The sequence below is a fragment of the Bos indicus x Bos taurus genome, chromosome 18 (assembly GCF_003369695.1).
Source record: "Bos indicus x Bos taurus breed Angus x Brahman F1 hybrid chromosome 18, Bos_hybrid_MaternalHap_v2.0, whole genome shotgun sequence".
Taxonomy (NCBI): Eukaryota; Metazoa; Chordata; class Mammalia; order Artiodactyla; family Bovidae; genus Bos; species Bos indicus x Bos taurus.
Window position 1 is genome coordinate 30,472,250 of NC_040093.1, and position 16,884 is coordinate 30,489,133.

Consider the following 16,884-nt stretch of genomic DNA (forward strand, 5'->3'; position numbering starts at 1 on the left):
TTTTACCCCCTTTTAAAATAATATTTTTACCATTATTGTTGGGGTGCGATGTGGAACTTTTCACTGGGCAACCATAAAGAGCAAGACTGGAAAAGAACCAAGGCAATAAATAGCATTCTTCCTAAACTGGCTGTGCCCCAATAGGAATCATCATAAGGGAAAGATACCGTAGTCGGCAGGATTTGAACCTGCGCGGGGAAACCCCAATGGATTTCTAGCCCATCGCCTTAACCACTCGGCCACGACTACTTTCAATTATTAAAAGGAGTGTAATCTCCATACATCTTCCTCATTTCTGTCTGTTTATTAAAATTTTTATTGAACCCTTATTTCATACATGGAATTATCTTTGACTGTGTAAGTTAATCTTATACTTTAAACCTGAACATATATTAACACCATAAAACATCACGGTCTGTTTTATGTACTAGGGCTTTATAAAAGATTAAAAAATAAAACTTTTAGGGACTTCCCTGGTGGTCCAGTGGTAAAGACTCTGTGTTTTCACTGCAGGGGGCACAGGTTTGATACCTGGTTGGGGAACTAAGATTCCCTGCAAGCTGCTTGGCCAAAATAAATAAATAAACTTTAAAAATTATTTCCATATGTCTAGTGTTATGCTTCAAGGAATGAACTTAGGGGCCAAACAAAGGAAATTATATCCCAGCTCTGACACTTCCACAGTTGCATGAACTTAAGGAAGATATCTTCCTCTCCCTAAACCCCATGTTGGTTTGTTTGTTTTCCTTTTTAAAAGATTTATTTATTTAGTCTGAACTGGGTTTTTGTTGCTGTGCTTGGGCTTTCTCTAGTTGCAGCAAATGGGGGCTATTCTTTGTGGTGGTGTACAGGCTTCTTACTGCGGTGGTTTCTCTTGTTGCAGAGCAAAGGCTCTTAGGCATGTGGGCTCAGTAGATGTGGCCCGGTGATATGTGGGATCCTCCTGGACCAGTGGTTGAACCTGTGTCCCCTGCATTGGCAGGTAGATTCCCAACCCCTGGACTAGCAGGGGAAGCTCTAGCCTCATGTTTCTTATTTGTATACTGGGGATAAAAATCCTGACCCCCACAGTTATTGTGAGGATAGAAAATAATATCGAATTCCAAGGTTGATGGGGTTTAGAAATCCACACCTCTGTTTTACAGAAATTCAGTAAATTAATTCAACAGATATTTATCGAGCAAGCTGTGGGCAGGTGCTGGGCTCTGGTGAAGAACTCCAGAGCCCTGAGATAAAGAGGTATGTTGAGGCAAGGGGAACTGGGCTCAGGATATCTAGCCCCCAGATTTTCCCCTGAACAATAGCTATTCCATGTCTGCAGAGCTGCAAATGTGAGAAGCACCATTACCATGATCCTCTGCCCTGGGCAGCTGTGTCTAGGACCCAGTCCGGTTGGCCATCAGCCCACCCCTTCCCTCTAGCTCTGGGATAAAACACACAAAGCTCTTAAGCCCCTGGCCAGAGAGCAGATTCTGTCCCCACCCCCAACCCCATGCATACACTCCAGGTCACTCAATTCCAGGGAAGAGCAGGGACTTAGGGAGCAAAAACCAGGGGAAAGTAGGTCACAGCAGGAGGATGGTAATCCCCTTGACGGCTGGCCAGCACTACAGAGCCCCTGCTCCTGGAAGCAGGCTGCTCCTGGCCACCCACCTCGAGTACCTCTGGGAAGATTTTTGGGGTTTGGAGCCCCAGCACCATCTGTCCCAATAGTATGCTCAGGTTAATAGCCCAAAGAAGACATACCCTCCATACTGAAGTCATTCTTAGGCCAAGCTCTTGCCGACGGTAACATTTCCTATGCAGGTTTTAGCGATTCTGTTTTTCATTCCACACACTCCCACAAGTGCATTCTTTATACCCACCCCTATGTTGGGTGCTGGAGACACGAAGAGGACCCCTGGGGAATCCACGGTGGGGAATTCTGACCTAGACCCAGACAGTAACAAGCCAGTGAGCCAGTGCTATCAGTACTGAGACAGAAGAAAGCCTGGGAGCTGTGTGGACCTGAAGGAGGCTTCTGATTCAGCCTGGATTCAGGGATAGGGAGGAGGGGATACTGAACAAGAAGTAGGAGTTTGCCAGGAGAAAATAAGGAAGGGTATTCTGAGCACAGAGAATAGATGTATAAAGATCCAGAGGAATAAAAGTCTGGTGTGTCCTTCCAGAAGATACTGGTGGTCAGCAGGTGTGGTTCTGGGTTTTTTTGACTTGAACTTTCTCCTTTAGGTGAGAAGATGGGTAAGGAATGGTTGGGAGAGCGAAGTGGGGATAAAAGTACAGGTGAAGGAAATACAGGAGCAAAGACAGGGCAGAGTGAGTTAACTGAGGCATCTTAGCTAATTGGAATGAGAGGGTGTTTGGGAAGCCTTGCTGAAGTAGGGCTCCTCTGGATGAAGTAGAGTGGAGGTCTCTGGAGGCTCCTGTCACCTTGGAGCCTAAGCAAGGGACCTACCAGGCCTGATTCTGTCCTAGGGCCAACAACCCCCCAGCACGCGCTTTAGTGCAAACCTGGCCTGACAAGTTCTGGACTCTCACCCGTCCTCCCCTCCCAGCTGATTCCTTGGGCCCCTCTTGTAAAGCCCTCTCCAGCTCAGCCCCACTTCTCCTCCACCATTTGTCACTCTGGCATCTTTACCACCTATCACTCTCTATCATGCTCCTTCTCTGAAACCTCCCCTTACCCCAAGGACTGAGCAGGTAGATCATTCCTGTGTGCTACTATAGACTGGGAGTTACTCAGGAGACTGAATAAACAATCCTACATAGACACACAGCTGACTTACATAGGGCCTTGCAGACAATGAAAAGGAGTTTAATATCAGGATCAGTTTTTCAATGGAGAATAAGGTAGAGGGAGTGAGAGACAGTAGAAGCCAATGAGGAGGCCATGGCAGTGTTCACTCAAGTCGTGTGGGGTAAACTTGGTAGAGGGTCCTGAGAGGGATGGTAGAGGGTCTCCCCCTCTCCGAGGCCTTCTTCTTCCCTCAGGATTCTGCTCATGCTGATTCTTGCTCTTCTTCTCCACCATGAAGAACAGGGGCTCCTCACACATGGCACATTCATCTGTGCATCCAGAAAGTCCTCCGGGATTTCTCTGACCTCATGCAGCACACCTCTTCTCAGAGAACAAGCTTGTGCAGAGCAGAGGCCAGAAGAACCCTCATTGTGACCCAGTTTCTGCCGTTCCCGGTCACCTCAGAGACTTGAGTGTCGACTCCAACAGGGGTTCCCCGTCTTCTGGAACAGGCTCCCCTCAGATGAACCATCACCCCAGAGAAGGAGAGGAAAGGGTACTTAATCTGAGCTTTGTCTTGAAGGCTAAGGGGGTAGTTCAGCAGAGGGAGCATGAGGTGAGATGGTCAGGAGCCTGGAAGCTGGGAGAAGGGTGGACTGGCTGGGGGTGGGGATGGGGACGTTCTACCACCTCACGAGGCACCTACAGGCCAGCGCAGGAGGGGCAGGAAGGTAGGAGTGCCAGCCTGGGAGAACAGAGAGAGAGAGACATTCCCGGACAGAACTCTTGGAACCTGCTGGCAGTGGAAAGCTCTGCCCTGCCCCTGGGAAATGAGTGTTTGTGAGGAGAAAGACTGAGTCCCCTGTGGCAGCCTTCGGCCCCGCCCATGTCATCTTGGGGATGTTTCTGGAGGCCTCAACCCCAGCCAAGCGGGCCTCAGCAGAAAGGAAGGAAGGAACTTAGTACAAATATAAATACCTTTAATGAAAGCCAAGTGTGCTCTGAGGAGGCCGACGGCAGCCACCAGAGCAGGGCTGGAGGCGGGGGCATCACTACCCAACTGGACTGGCTAGGCCAGGGGCCCCAGGAGGCAGGCCAGCACCAGAGCAGCTGCCAGCAGCGGGGGCATGGGGGCCGGGGTGGGCGCTGGCGCTGTCGCCCGCAGGGTTTCCTGGTTGGTCTCTGGGCCCACCCCGCGCTCCTGAAGGCGCACAGGGGTGCCACAGAGAGTGTGCAAGTTATCTGGGTGTGGGGCCCGGCGAGCTTCTTGCTGTAGTGACTCCCACACGGCGGCTGCCTCCTCCGGGCAGCCCAATAGGACTCGCGAGGCACAGGTGTGGAAGTCATTCCAAGACCTGTTAAGGGTATGGGGTTAGGGGAATTAGGTGGGGCAGGGGGGGCTTTGGGATGGGAGGGAAAAGGCTCAGATCCCAAGGGTGATGTTGCCCTCGCACCTGCCCATACCTGCAGACGGTCTCCAGTTCGCCTCCGTGGCCCATGCCGTCTCCCAAGCGGATGAGACACTCAGCAAAGCCCTGGTATATGGTGTCACAGCGGCCTGGGCCCGCTGCAGCTGCTGCCAGGGGAGATACAGGGACTGCGGGTAGGGGTGGAGACTAATTGATAGGATGAGGCAGTGCACCCTCAACCCCCCAACTCCCAGAGGCTTGTTTACCAGGGAGCTTTCTGGGGACGTGACTCAGCGTGAAAGGGGCACCCCAGGGAACCAAGGGGCACACCTGGGGACCACCTGCCACCACCCCTTCTAGGAGGACCCAGACAGGATAGGTGGGCGTGGGAGGAGAAGTCTCATCCCAGGGGTTGGCTTTCTCCGAGTTCTGGGCCCCAGGTCAGGTGAGAACGGTCCAATTGAAGGAGCATGGACATGGGTAATGGGGACAGGGCCCCTGGCAAAAGCCAGTTTCTCTGTAGCCTAGACACCTTCCTGAATACAGGTGTTTCCCAATGGGTCAGGATAGAGGGGGTTGAGATCCAGGCCCGACCCTAGGAGAGGACCTCAGAGATCCCAGGGTTGGTCTGGGAGTCCCACAAGAGGTCAAGCCTCTGCTTATCAGACTGTGGAATTTGGGGGTTCTTCCCTCTGAAACTAGGGTTCAGTTCACACCCCTCACTTTACATCTTTCAGTCACTGGGTCACATTCTTCCCTCCCTGGAGCCCTTTCACCTCTCTACCCTGGCTCTTGGCACTCAGGAAGGCTGTGCCTCAGCTCCCACACAGCCTACACCCAGCCTGTGGGGAGGACGTGTGGACAGTATGGGTCTGGGCACTCACCGAGGGGCGGCAGCAGTAGCAACAGCAGCAGCCCCAGCGCACAGGGCAGTTGCCGGTGGTGACAGAAGCAGCAGCAGCAGCAGCGCATCATCCCCAGCTGGGAGCCTACTAACAGGGCTAGCAGCTTGGAGGGCAGCCCTTCGGCCCAGCCTCCGGGAGGAGGCACTGTGATTGGATGGGGGGCGGGGCTCAGCCACCCAGAAGCCCCACCCCAGTTCCAATAGGCAAAAGAGGAGGGAGGGACTCCAGAGAGGAGAACCAGGAGCATAGTGGGGTGCTGAGCTGACCCCGGGGGGCCTTTGCCTTGGAGATGGAGAGGAGAGATCTGGGAGAGTAGCTGGGCAGATGAGGGTGGTGTCCAGGCCCCCTGGGATGGGTTTGCCTAGACAGAGCTCCGCATAGGGAGAAGAGAGGGGGCAGGTTAAGAGAGGGCAGTTATCAAAGTCACACCAAAGACACATGAAAAGCACACACGTACTCCATTTTATTCCAAAAACATTTACTTGAATTTCTCAATGTTTTTTCAAAAACAAAAAGACCCAAATCGGAGGTAAAAAGGAACATGGAAAATTCAACTTAAGTGGTGTCATAATCTCGGGGGTTATGCTCCAGGCATGGCAGAACCCAAGAAGGCACAATACCCACTCTGGGCCCAGCCTACACCTGCTGGCTACCACAGCCAGTGCTATCCCCGTAAAACTCTCCAAAGGTGGGAGCCTGAGCAGGTAACTGGCAGGCATGACCCTACTTTGGCCTAAGCCTGTCTGTTGGCCTTCAGTGCCACCTCACCCTGGACAAAGCAGGCTTAGCTAAGGGAGGCTGGGGGTCATAAGGCCGTGCAGCATGAGGCTGAGACGCCGGGCTGCTTTGCCAAGTGAGTTGTGTGGCTCCGCCTGCAGGAACTGGAAGAGCTTCTGGCGCACCTGAGCCATGACGGAGCCCATGTGGTCCCGAGTGATGGGGTCACTGTGGTCCAGGTGCATTACAGCCTCTTCCAGGTAGCTGGGGATAGAGGAAAAAGACTGACTACAGGTGGCCTCCAGCAGAGGAGCACGCCCCCTGGTGGCTATGAGGCCCAGAGGGGCTGCTGACAATGGAGGTCTCAAAGCCTGAGATGGGTGGGGGCAGAGGGGACTGGTGGAGAACACCAGGAAGGGGAGTCAGGTAGGAGTGGGAGTCTCTGCTTTGAAGTACTCACCCACCTTCACCCCAGCTCTAGTCCCCGACTATTCCCACTCACCTGAGCTTGAGGTCAGTTCGAGTGCCAAGATCAGAGGCCAGTTGCTGGATGAGAGAAAGGAGTACAGGCTGGGAGAGGGGGCAAGGTGGCTGCCCAAAAACCTGGCCTGGGTCCACTGTTTCACACACGTATAGCACCAGGTTCAGGTCGGCAGCTGTCAGGGCCTGAGTAGAGAAGAGTTTATAGCTGATGTCAAGATGGAATGCCTGCTTGTCTGGCTAGGTGGCCTGGGAGAGGATGACTGCAGAGTAGGGCATCCTGAGGGAGTTGCTCAGGGGCCCAGAGAGCACTGAAGGGCTGCTGTTACTCTAGAGGATCAGGAAAGATTTCTGAGAAAGGTAGTGACAAAGCAAGATGGACTGAGGTAGAAATAAAGGGATCCAGGGTCCAGGCAGAGGGAAAAGCAAGGGAAATGGCCTGGAGGCAAAGAGAACCAAGAAAAGTCTGCTGCCAGACCACCCGAAGTCTGATGGGGAGTGTGGGTCTTGTCAGGAGACACTGGCCTCTACCTGGGCCCAGTGCCTGGCTTACCTGCTGGAAGGCCTGATTGAGGTGGCCCTGCTGCAGCAGCTGCAGGATATGGGCTTGCTGGGCTTGGCAGTCGAGGTGGGCAGCAGGGACAGGTGTGCCGGCGGCTGAGCGCATGGCCTGCATGATGCTAGAGGTGACGGCGGCCTGCTGCTCCTTGAGAGCCACACTCACCTCGCCCTTCACGATGCGCTGTACCTGTGCTAGAATCGCCTCCTGCAGGCTACGAGGCAAGTGAGGGAGACGAGGTCAATATGCGGTTGGGTCTGGCCCTTTCCACACCCACCACCTAGCTGTGCTCAGGCCACCCACCTGCCCACGGCCACGTGCAGCTGGTGCTGCACCTCAGCCCGAACGCTGCCAGACACAGTGGCCGCCATCTGCTCCGTGGCCCCCTGCAGGGTGCCGACCAGGCCCCGAAGCTGGGCCAGCACAGGCTCCCGTGCCTCCTGCTCTCGTGCCTTGCGGCTCTTCATGTGGCTCTCCAACTGCTGCAAGTCTGAAAAGTGACCATGGGAGCCATGAGAGGGACAATGGGGAAAAGAGGATGGCCTCTCCCTCCCTGAGACAGAAGACCTCACTCACACTCCTGTGTGCCCAGTCGGAAGCTGTCATTGATCTGCTGGAACATGGCCTGGCAGCTCTTCTCGAAGGCGGGCAGGACCACACTCTGGAAGGCTTCCCGGTAGGCGGCCTGCATTGGCCCCTGTAATGTGTCTGCGGCTGCTCGGGCAATGGCATCTGTCAAGTTCTAGGGGTGGAGGAGGGGATGAGTTGAGTCTTGAGCTCATGCCCACCACCCACTTCCCTCATTTTGGGCCCTACAGCACCTTGGACTTGAGCAGCTTAGAGATGTTCTCTTTCATGCTACTCTCCACAGCTGTGAGTTTGGTGGCCACCGAGTTGCTGAGCTGGCCAGCCACGGGCTCCAGACTCCGGGAGACACCTGGGACAGGGGAAGGAGGGAGGGGTCGAGCCATGAGACGAGGCTTGACAGGGAGAGGGCCCTTCGAATATGGCCTGCCCAGAAGTCTCCATGTGAAACTCACATGGAGGAACCGTCTTCTTGATCTCGTCTCGTACGCTGCGCTCCAGCCGCCCTGCCACCGCTGAAGACAGCGCCTGGGATAGCTGCTGTGTCAGCTGCTCCTGCAGCTGCCCACCCCGCTGCTGCCCCTCGGCCAGGGCCCGCTCCAGTCGCCGCTCTGTGCTGTTGCTAAGGAACAGACCCGGAGGAGGTCCCACATCCCGTCCTGGGCAGAGAACATGGGTGCATCCCTGTCCCAGCTGTGCCCTTGCCCCCAAGGATACGCTCCTGCTCGTGCCTTGACTCCAGGGCTCGCTCCACGTGGCCTGTGACGGTGCTCTGCAGGCCTTCAAGCTGGGCGCACAGGCGCTGCAGCAGCTCTTCTTGGCTGTGCCGCAGCTGTGCCAGCTCTCTCTGCTGCTGCCAGATCAGTGCCGGCCAGTCCTCAGGGGTTTCTGCCACCTGCCAGTAATACCAAAAGTCACCTGATGTCTGCCCTGCTCATCCCCCACATCAGACCAGGGGAAGGTCTGGCCACCTCCCCCACCCCCACAGGCAGGAGTCCCAGAAGCAGAAAGGGACTCTCTCTGCTCACTCACCTGGTGCTCTGTGAGCCGGGATCCCAAGGATGAATCCCTGCCATAGGTGAGAAGCACCTCAGGCCATGTCACGCAGGCAGCCTGAAGACCAACCCCTCCCTGGCCCCCGGACCCCTCCTACCCATCATCCTTTTTGCCCTTTCTCTTGAGCTTGGGTGAGGCCCGAGGGGATCCCTTGGTCTTCCAGTCCTTGGCTGGAAGACGTGGAGTGGGCACTTTGGTGCCAAAGTTCCCTGCAGCAGAGGCGAGGCTGGCCACCTCGTCATCATGGTCACTGGGGGAAGAGGAGGGAGAGAGATAGGCACTTGCCCACTGGCTGGCCCTCCCCGGAGAGGAATGTGCAGTGTGATGCCTACCTTTGCTCGGCACTGGCGTCCTGGCTGTCGTGTTGCTGCAGCAGGTGATAAGGTGGTCGGTGGAAGGCCAGGCTCTTGTGCTTTTCCTGGAGGCCATTCCGGGGGCTGGGGAGGGCCAAGCCAAGTCAGTGGCGGATGACTCTACCTGAAGCCCCTACCATTGGTACACTCCCCCCGCCTACCCTCCAAGCTCCTCACCTCTCTGCCAGGCTGCTGCAGGTCTCGCGAGTGATGTCTGGAGCTGTAGGCCAGACCTGACTGTCAGGGGCTGTGGCCTCCTGGGTCAAGGCTGCCTCCAGGAGGGAAGGGGTACTATGCCGATCCCCATCCCCAGGGACCCCATCCAGGCTAAGCTGGGGGCCGAGCTCGGGCCCTGGCCGGGGCCGTGGAGACAACAGGTGGAGCGCCGACGCCGCTGAGGCCATGCTGTCTGGCTCCAGGCCCTCAGGAGCAGAGGCGCCAAAGCCACGGGACAGCGCCTCAGATGCAATCTCAGGGATGTCCTGGGACAAGGCAGTGGAGGCTGAGGAGATAACATCGGGGGAGCGGGTGCGGCTGGGGGAAGCCTGAGGCAGCCCCAGGGGTTCCACTTCCTGCAGCTCCAGGGCGAGTGCAGAGGCAGCAGTAGGCACCTGAGGGGACCAAGATAAGACTTAAATGGTGGGAGGTAGGGCTAAAACAAGTATGGAGATGATGCACTGGTGTGTGCAGTGATGAGAGATGGGACACGGGGGATGGGGACGCAAGTCATAAATGGTCACAGTCAGAAGAGGAGGGGGAAAGAGAGGCTGGGGGGCTGCTCTCCAGGGACACTGGGGGCTAAGATACCCTCAGGGGAAACACGGGCTATCTGAGGCAGAGTAGGACCAGCACACAGGAAACTGGGAGATCGCCCCCAACCTCCCCACCCTCACATGCCTGCCACCCTGCACTTCACACACCCACACACGCACCTGACCAGACCCTTTAGGAGTCAGTTTGTCAGCCGGACCTGGGAGCAGGCTGGGCAGGAGCCCACGTGGGCTTGCCTGCAGGCTGCTGCTGCTCATGGTCAGACCACCATCCAGCTGTAGCTTGGGGCTCAAGGTCAGCTCCTCAGGTGGCCTGGTGGCAGGAGGATGAGGTATAAGTAGACAAAGCCTGGTGCCTCCTGGCACCAGCCCCTGCCCCTCTCTCTGCCCCTCACTTCACCTGGGCAAGGAGGGGTCCACGGCCGAAGTACTGCTCATGGCAGACACGGCTGTCAGAGAGGAGCTGCTGCTGCTGCTACTGCTGCTGCTGCTGCTGCTGCTGCTGGGAGATGCAGCAATCTGGGGAAACATGGAGAATGAGGGCTGTGGCTGTGGAGAGCATCCCCACGTACCACCTTCCTCGAAGCCCACTCCTCCCAAGCACACCTGCTGCAGGGAGGCGCTAGGCGTCATGAAGGCGTCAGGTGTCATCAGCTTGGGCTTGGTCTCACTGCTCAGACTGAGGAAGTCAGCTGGTGCAGGCAACTCCACGATACGTCGGAGGTCAGGCTGGGAGCCATGAGTAGCTGATCCCAGGCCCTCTGAGCCCAGCTCTGGCCGAGACTCTCCAAATGCTGTGGGGAAGGCTACCACTTAAGTCAGATCTCACACCCTGGTCAAAACCCACTTCCCTCTCACCCCTAACTCACGAAAGTCTTCATGGGTAGAGTGCGAGGGGAGTGGGGCCACAACGTCAGGGTTCAGCTGTGGCTGAAAGCGGATCTGGACGTCCTGTAATGCCCTGCAGTATGAGCAGAGAAAGAAAATGACAGTCAGAGAGAGAAAATGACAGTCAGAGGCAGGACGGTAGGGAGGGGCACTGACTGGGAACAGGCGGCCCCCCTCCCCAACACACTTACTTAGTGTGCACACAAAAGAGCTTGATGAGCACACCGGCTGCAGACTCCATTGCACCTGCTCCATGGGTCCCGTCTATAAGGACAATGTGGATGACTAAGCCCCTGACACTCTGTACCTTAGCACTCCCCTGCCTCCCAACACAGACCCCCGACCCTGAGCAGCTCACCGGCCCCAAGGCTGTCATTCTCCTCCTCGGCAGGCAGCACCTCTGTGTGCCGCAGCCGGCAGCGACTCACAACCTGGATACCGAAGCTCAGTACAGGGTGGGTTAGAAGGAACTCAGAGATGGAGCTGAAGCAGGCCCGGCCCTCCTCCTGGTTCTGCAGCAGTTCCATCACGTAGAGGACCTGCACGGGTGGCAAGGTCACAGCTGAGTTCAGGGGCTAGGAAGGCCCCAGATGAGCCACACACACCTTCATCCCCCTGATGCTACCCACTCTGCTCCCACTGCAGCCCACCTTCCGCTGTACATCACTGAGGATCAGGTATTCCGCTGAGAGGTCCAGGCAAACCTTGAGGCTGGGGGGCACACTCACTGGGCTGAAGATATCTGGGGAGAAGCTGGATGGGGGGATGAGGCAGGATAAATGAGACTTAGGATGGGAAGGACCTATATCACCAAGCCTGCCCCTGCCCAGCCCCACAGCCCCTGCTTACCGAATGGTCTGCAGGCAGGTCCAGGACACCGTGCACCACATCTTCAGCTCCCGATTCTGGTCAGCGCCAGTAATGAGGAATCTCCAGAAAGGGACCCTGCAAAGCAGCAAGGCACTGAGTGGCTGGCGGGGCCCTTTATGGTAGCCCAAGGTCCAGCCCACCACCCTCCAGCCTGCCCACTCACTCACTCAGGATCCTGTTTCTTGTGGTTGTCACAGAACAGGAGGCAGGAGAGGGGCCGCCCATCATGAGGCTTCCACTCATGTAAACACCTGCAGTAAATGAGGGGCCCAAGTGGGCGATCTGATTCCCTACCTAGGGGAGCCCAGTCCCTCAGGCTCTGCCTTACCGTGGCTCATCCTGTCCCTCGATGTAGATCTGCCAGAACTTGACGAAGCCATCATGACTTGCAGTAGCCAGGACAGTCCCATCAGGTGAGAGGGCCCCTTCACTCAAGCACTGAGAAGAACCCAAAAAGCCTTGCTTTGCCACCAACTAGAGGTGGGAGCAAGTCCTTCTCAGGTGAGGATGGAAGTGAGCTAGGCTGACCCACAGTGGATCTGCATGTGTGTTTGAAAGACTGACTGAATGGAGCTCTGTGGAGAAGCCCAGATCCAGGGGGGGTATAGCCAGGTCAGGTGTGAGCACCACAGGAGAGGGGTCACTCTAGGCTCAGAGGTCCCATGGGCACAGTTCTGAAAAGCTGTCTGGGCAGCTGTGGGTCCAGGGAATAGACGAGGGACACAGTGGGGTGGGGCGAGAGGGCAGACTTACTGTGCTGTGGCCTTTTACCACGATGAAGCCCTGCTTGATCTGGCTGACATCCACAGGCCAGGTGCTGTGGTTGGTGCGGAGCATGTCCAGGTCCCACACCTCAGCCTGGCAGGTACCGGGAGGTGAGCACTCAGCCCATGACTACCCCACTGCTACTAGCCCCTCCCTCTCCCCCCAGGCCCAGCCCCCTCACCCGGTCCTCATGCAACAGGGCCACCGTTGGGCTGCCCTCCTCACAGCAGTCCTCACTCTCTTCAGGGATGAAGGGGCACCAGATGATCCTGCGGAAGTGGTTCAGCGGAGTGCCCTCTGGCTGGCGGATGTGGACCAAGATCTCCTCTCTGAGCAGGGTGTTAAGGGCTAGTCGGAGGGATGATGCGGTGGGTCTGGCAGACCCAGCTCCACCCACTTTTCTCCAGTCCCCCGTCCCACCCTGGGAAAGGATACTGAATTTTGCCATTAATCAGGGCCAAGCGCCATACAAACAGGTTGCCTGCCTCATCCAGGCAGGCCAGCTGTGGGGAATTGAGGTGTGCAAAGGCCAGATCAGCCACGCTGCCTGTGAAGCCTTTGAGCAGGGTCCGCTCTGAAGTGCTGACACTGATCACTCGCACCATTGCTGAGCCGTTGTTGGCAGCTGGAATCAGGAGAGTGGTAGGCCGTGAATAAACTCAGGACCAGGTGGCAACAGACAGGCCCTGCCCTTGCCTGCCTCTCTGCCATTACCAGTCTGAGGCTCAGTTTTCTCACTGAGCTCCAGAGGGCTGGGCAGAGCTGGGGGCATTGCAGACGAGCCTGCCATCACACCTCTACAGTCCGAGGGGGCTGAGTGACCCGACGACCGCAGAGCTTCCCCTCTGGGGCTTCAAGCAGAACATGTTCCTCCTCTGTACTGCTCCTACTCACCCCGAATAGCATAGGCCAAGAAAGAGTTGGACACAGCAATCAAGTTGCCATAGTAGTATTTCTGCTCCCAGTCATACTTGGCGACAGGCTGAATTTTCACCTGAGAACCAAGAGTGAGGAAGGTCACAGAAGTCAAGGGCTGCGGTGGCTTTCCTGGAGCTGAAGTAGCCCCCAGCATGCCTGGGGACAGGAGAGGCCATATGTGCAAGCCCAGCCTCCCAGTCACAACTCTTAGGGTCAGATTCCCACAAAGACTTGGCAGCCAACACTGGCTTCCTGAGACTGGGGTACACTATCTGTCTGTTAGGATAGTCCCCATAAGAACTGGCAGCATGGAATAAGGGAGGGACAGCCTAACTGTGCCCCAGCCATTATACATGCCACAACATCTTGGTGCCCACCTTGTTGCTCCCCCGTGCCTTGCTCGAGATGCTAGAGTCACTGCTGGCCACAATCTCCACCTCCTTGGCCAAAATTCCAATGCCAGTGGAACTGTCGTCTCCTAAGAGGCAGCTGGAGAGAAGGGTGCACAAGCATGACTCTTGTTCACACGAAGTCTCAATGGGCAGGGTTGAGGGGAGAGGATGCAGCCACTCTGGTGAAAGTGTCAAGCCCCAGATGCCCTGATCTGCCTGATTCACTGGTCCCCAAATCCATAGCTTCTCTTGCTCACCTCCCTCCTTGGGAATGGTTCTACTTCCATGCTAAACCAGGAGCCCAAATTTCAGATAGAGGCCAAGCCCTTGTCTGTGGCCCTCATCCAAGTGAAGCATTCTACCCCAGGCTGTCTTGCGGGGAAGCAGCAGAGACTGCCGGACCCTCTTCCCCCACCTTATGCCTTTAGTTAGCAAATACCTCAAAGACCCCACTACCATCTCCCAGACACTCACATGACCTGCTTTTCCTGCAGGTTAATAGGTGGCATGGCTCGGAAACCAGGCTTGTTTGTTGAAGCACTGTCACCTGAGCAGAGGGGGTCTGGGACCAGGAGCCCATTGAGATCTCCATTGTAGGCATTAGATGGTCGTTGGTTCTCTGCACTGGGGCCTAGGGGCAGAAAGGGCCACTCTGACGAGTTTGTTCCACCTGCCCACTGGCCTCTCCTTCTGCAGGGTTCCATTCAAGAATCATGAGGTGCTCTAGGAACACTCAACAAGGCACGTCAGCGGGGAGGAGGGCCCTTTGTTCAATTCATTCTATAAGCACTGACGGTGAACCCAATGTATGCTAGGATCAAGGATGAGCATGAGGCTCTTCTACCTGGGGGAGGGGTGTAAGTCATCAAGAACCCTCTGTGGCCAGTTAATATTTAGGCCTGGATCAGTACACAAGGACTCTGCGTACTTGAAGAAGGGCAGAGAAATAGTCAGGACAGACTTTATAGTAGTAGTGTGGCTGGAACACAAACATGGGAAGGATGCAGGGAAAACAAGGCTGCAGAGGTCTCAGGAATGAGGCTGGGGTGCTTTGATTTTCCCTGTGGTAATGAGAGCCACAGAAGAGTTTTGAATGGGAAGGTAGCATGATCTGCTATGGCCAGAGGACTGACTGTTCTAAAGTGACATGTAGGATAGTTTAGAATCCAGGTGAGAGATATCAGGACCTGGACCAAAGTAGTGGAGGAGCTGGGGAAGAGAGGATGGGCTCCTAAGGCATGGAAAGACATGATTAAGATGTGGAAGAAAGGAAGGAAGGAGACTGCCTCACAAAGACATGAGCTCAGAAAAAACCACTATGGACGTGAAGGAGCTGGCCAAAGAGGAGAGAAATTATGGGGTAGGGTGTATGAGTAGGACAGACAGCATTTCAGTTGTTTACCATTGGTTTTACCATTAGCTGTATTTCAAGCAGTCTCATAGGCTCAATCACTACTCCAAAACTCCCAGGTGGCAAGGAGACTAGGGCTTCATATTCAGGAATCTGGCAAGTTTCTAGTCACAAAATAGCCTGGGATCTCACATTGTCCTCCAGTAAGAGGAGACAAGCAAGTACTACTTGGCAAACAGGGGAATCAAACATCAATCTAAGAGGAAAAACCTCAGGCCACCTCACTTGCATCAGAGTGAGTGATGCTAAGAGGTAAGGTGACCACTCTCCCTTCCAGGGAGGCTAGTATGAGGGCAAACAAGCTACATGTTACCCATGCCAGGCTCCATCAAACGTTTGTGGCAGTTAAGAAGCATGAGAGGGCCACGCCAAGCCCAAGAGTCACGGGAGCACACACTCTAGGCCTGGGGAAAGGGGTTTCAGGCAGCAGGTGGATTTTCTCAGAGATTAGAGGTTAGCTGAACCCAGCAGTGGGGACCCCTGCCTGTGTCCAAAAGGGGCCAGTTTGGGCTTTTCAGCAGGTTTAACAACAGGGTCTGAGGAAACACAGTCCTCAGCTCTGGGTGCTGCACATCCACACCACCATCACCAGCCAGTCTCTCGACCACTACAACTTTCCACAGGTCTCTGAATCTGCCATGAAACTTTAGTACATTCACACATGCTATTTCCTCTCTGTAGAAGGTCTTTCCTGACACCCCAGTCCCTCTCCCTATTACAAGACCTGGCCTAAATACTGCTCTTCTCTCAGCTGTTCTCAGGCATTGACCAGCCCCTACCCCACCCACTCCATCCTCCTCATAGAACCAAAACACTTCTCTCTCTCAATGAGAAGAACATTATATTACACCTCATTAACTCTGTGGCCTAGGAGCTCACTGAGGGCAGGAGGAGCTTTGGAAGTACCACTGCAAACCCAGGTAAATTAGAAATGAATGGAGATTAACTACCGCTTGCAAATGTTTGCAGCCTGATCCAATCAGCACTGTGCAATCTGTGGTTTGCCTTAATCCCAGAGAGCACACGGGAACTGGTTGGTCATCTTCCTCCAGAAAATCAGTCTTAAAATCGCAGGCCTAGAGTCTGCATTCCAGAAGGAAGGGCGAGTTGCTTTGGTGCTCAGCACAGCGCCTAGTTCAAGACCCAGAACTCGGTGTACAGAGCCCAGATTAGCCCTGTGAACTATGGTAAAAGGGTAGGGAACCCGGGCCAGTCCCAGGAACACTAGAGACGTTGCTGCCAGGACATCTGGTGGGCTTTGCGGATTCAGAGAAGAGCCCTCACCTTCAGCCGAGATGCTGAAGGACAGGGCAGAGCGGCACGGCTCCGGGATGGGGAAGGATCGCATCCTGGGGTCTGCGCACTTGGGTAAGCACACCCCTCCGACCCTCCGATCCTCCGACCCTTGTCTGCCCTTACCAGATGGAAGGATGCGGAGCTGGTCCTGAGGGACCCCAGGGCCATGAAGGCAGCCAAGGCCCGCGCCGCCCTTCTGACCGCTCATGGGGGCCCACCCCCACTGTCCCGGCTCACCTCCCGCCGGCCGGTCCAGCTTGAGGATGTCCCGCAGGTGCTGCGTGGCGTCCTCTATGTCGATGCTCGCACAAGAGGAGGCCATGGGCCCAGTCGCCGGCGCCTGAGTCCGCGCCGCGTTGGGTTTCACTGCCGCCGCGCACAGTCCAGCCGGGCACAACCCCGCCAGGGCCAAACAGCGGGACGCCGGTCACTATACTCGACCCACCCGAAGCTCACAAACCGCCGCCCGCGCTGCGTCCCTGAGCCCCGCCAACCCCACCAACCGCCTCCACTTCCGGCCCGCCCGAGCTTCAGCTCCCGGAACCTGAGCCGGGAGGAGAAGAAAGGTTCCGGGCTCGTGAGGAGGACGCTTCGCCCCTCCAGAAGCCCGCCTCTGCGCTAATAGGGTGGGGAGAGTTCCTTGGGGCTGAGGCGGAGCAAATGTCCACCTTCTGGACCGCTCCAAACCCTACTTGCTTCAGAATAACCCGCCCAGTCCATGTCCACTCCCAAAGCATGGACTCATGATGGGCCTAGACCGGGTCAACTCTGTG

At 56.0% G+C, this 16,884-nt stretch overlaps 2 protein-coding genes and 1 non-coding gene across 4 annotated transcripts; all 3 read right to left on the reverse strand.

Annotated features, from left to right (window-relative positions):
- Positions 1-167: 167 nt before the first annotated feature.
- On the reverse strand, positions 168-249 carry TRNAS-AGA. Its single transcript has one exon. It is a non-coding gene; the product is annotated as a tRNA-Ser (tRNA).
- A 2,545-nt stretch (positions 250-2,794) lies between these two features.
- Positions 2,795-5,414, reverse strand: NRN1L (neuritin 1 like). Its single transcript, XM_027516212.1, has 3 exons — positions 5,031-5,414; positions 4,202-4,334; positions 2,795-4,092 (listed from the first exon to the last, which is right to left on the reverse strand). Exons 1-3 carry the CDS (start codon positions 5,296-5,298, stop codon positions 3,807-3,809), a joined length of 687 nt encoding a protein of 228 aa, XP_027372013.1. The 5' UTR covers positions 5,299-5,414; the 3' UTR covers positions 2,795-3,806.
- An 80-nt stretch (positions 5,415-5,494) lies between these two features.
- EDC4 (enhancer of mRNA decapping 4) lies at positions 5,495-16,637 on the reverse strand. 2 transcript variants are annotated; one of them, XM_027516211.1, is made up of 30 exons: positions 16,349-16,634; positions 15,766-15,898; positions 13,879-14,035; positions 13,390-13,501; positions 12,989-13,088; positions 12,530-12,719; positions 12,276-12,423; positions 12,083-12,187; positions 11,658-11,767; positions 11,497-11,580; positions 11,309-11,404; positions 11,110-11,212; positions 10,818-10,998; positions 10,651-10,723; positions 10,441-10,532; positions 10,178-10,365; positions 9,972-10,090; positions 9,734-9,884; positions 8,979-9,412; positions 8,781-8,885; positions 8,546-8,698; positions 8,425-8,461; positions 8,110-8,287; positions 7,848-8,003; positions 7,629-7,744; positions 7,384-7,549; positions 7,111-7,297; positions 6,802-7,021; positions 6,271-6,434; positions 5,495-6,032 (listed from the first exon to the last, which is right to left on the reverse strand). In XM_027516211.1, the coding sequence occupies exons 3-30, from the start codon at positions 13,911-13,913 to the stop codon at positions 5,840-5,842; spliced, it is 3,996 nt and encodes a 1,331-aa protein (XP_027372012.1). In that variant the 5' UTR covers positions 13,914-14,035; positions 15,766-15,898; positions 16,349-16,634; the 3' UTR covers positions 5,495-5,839. The 2 variants fall into 2 exon arrangements, with proteins under 2 accessions (XP_027372012.1, XP_027372011.1); XM_027516210.1 differs by lacking the exon at positions 15,766-15,898 and having other exon boundaries at positions 16,349-16,637.
- Positions 16,638-16,884: the final 247 nt, after the last annotated feature.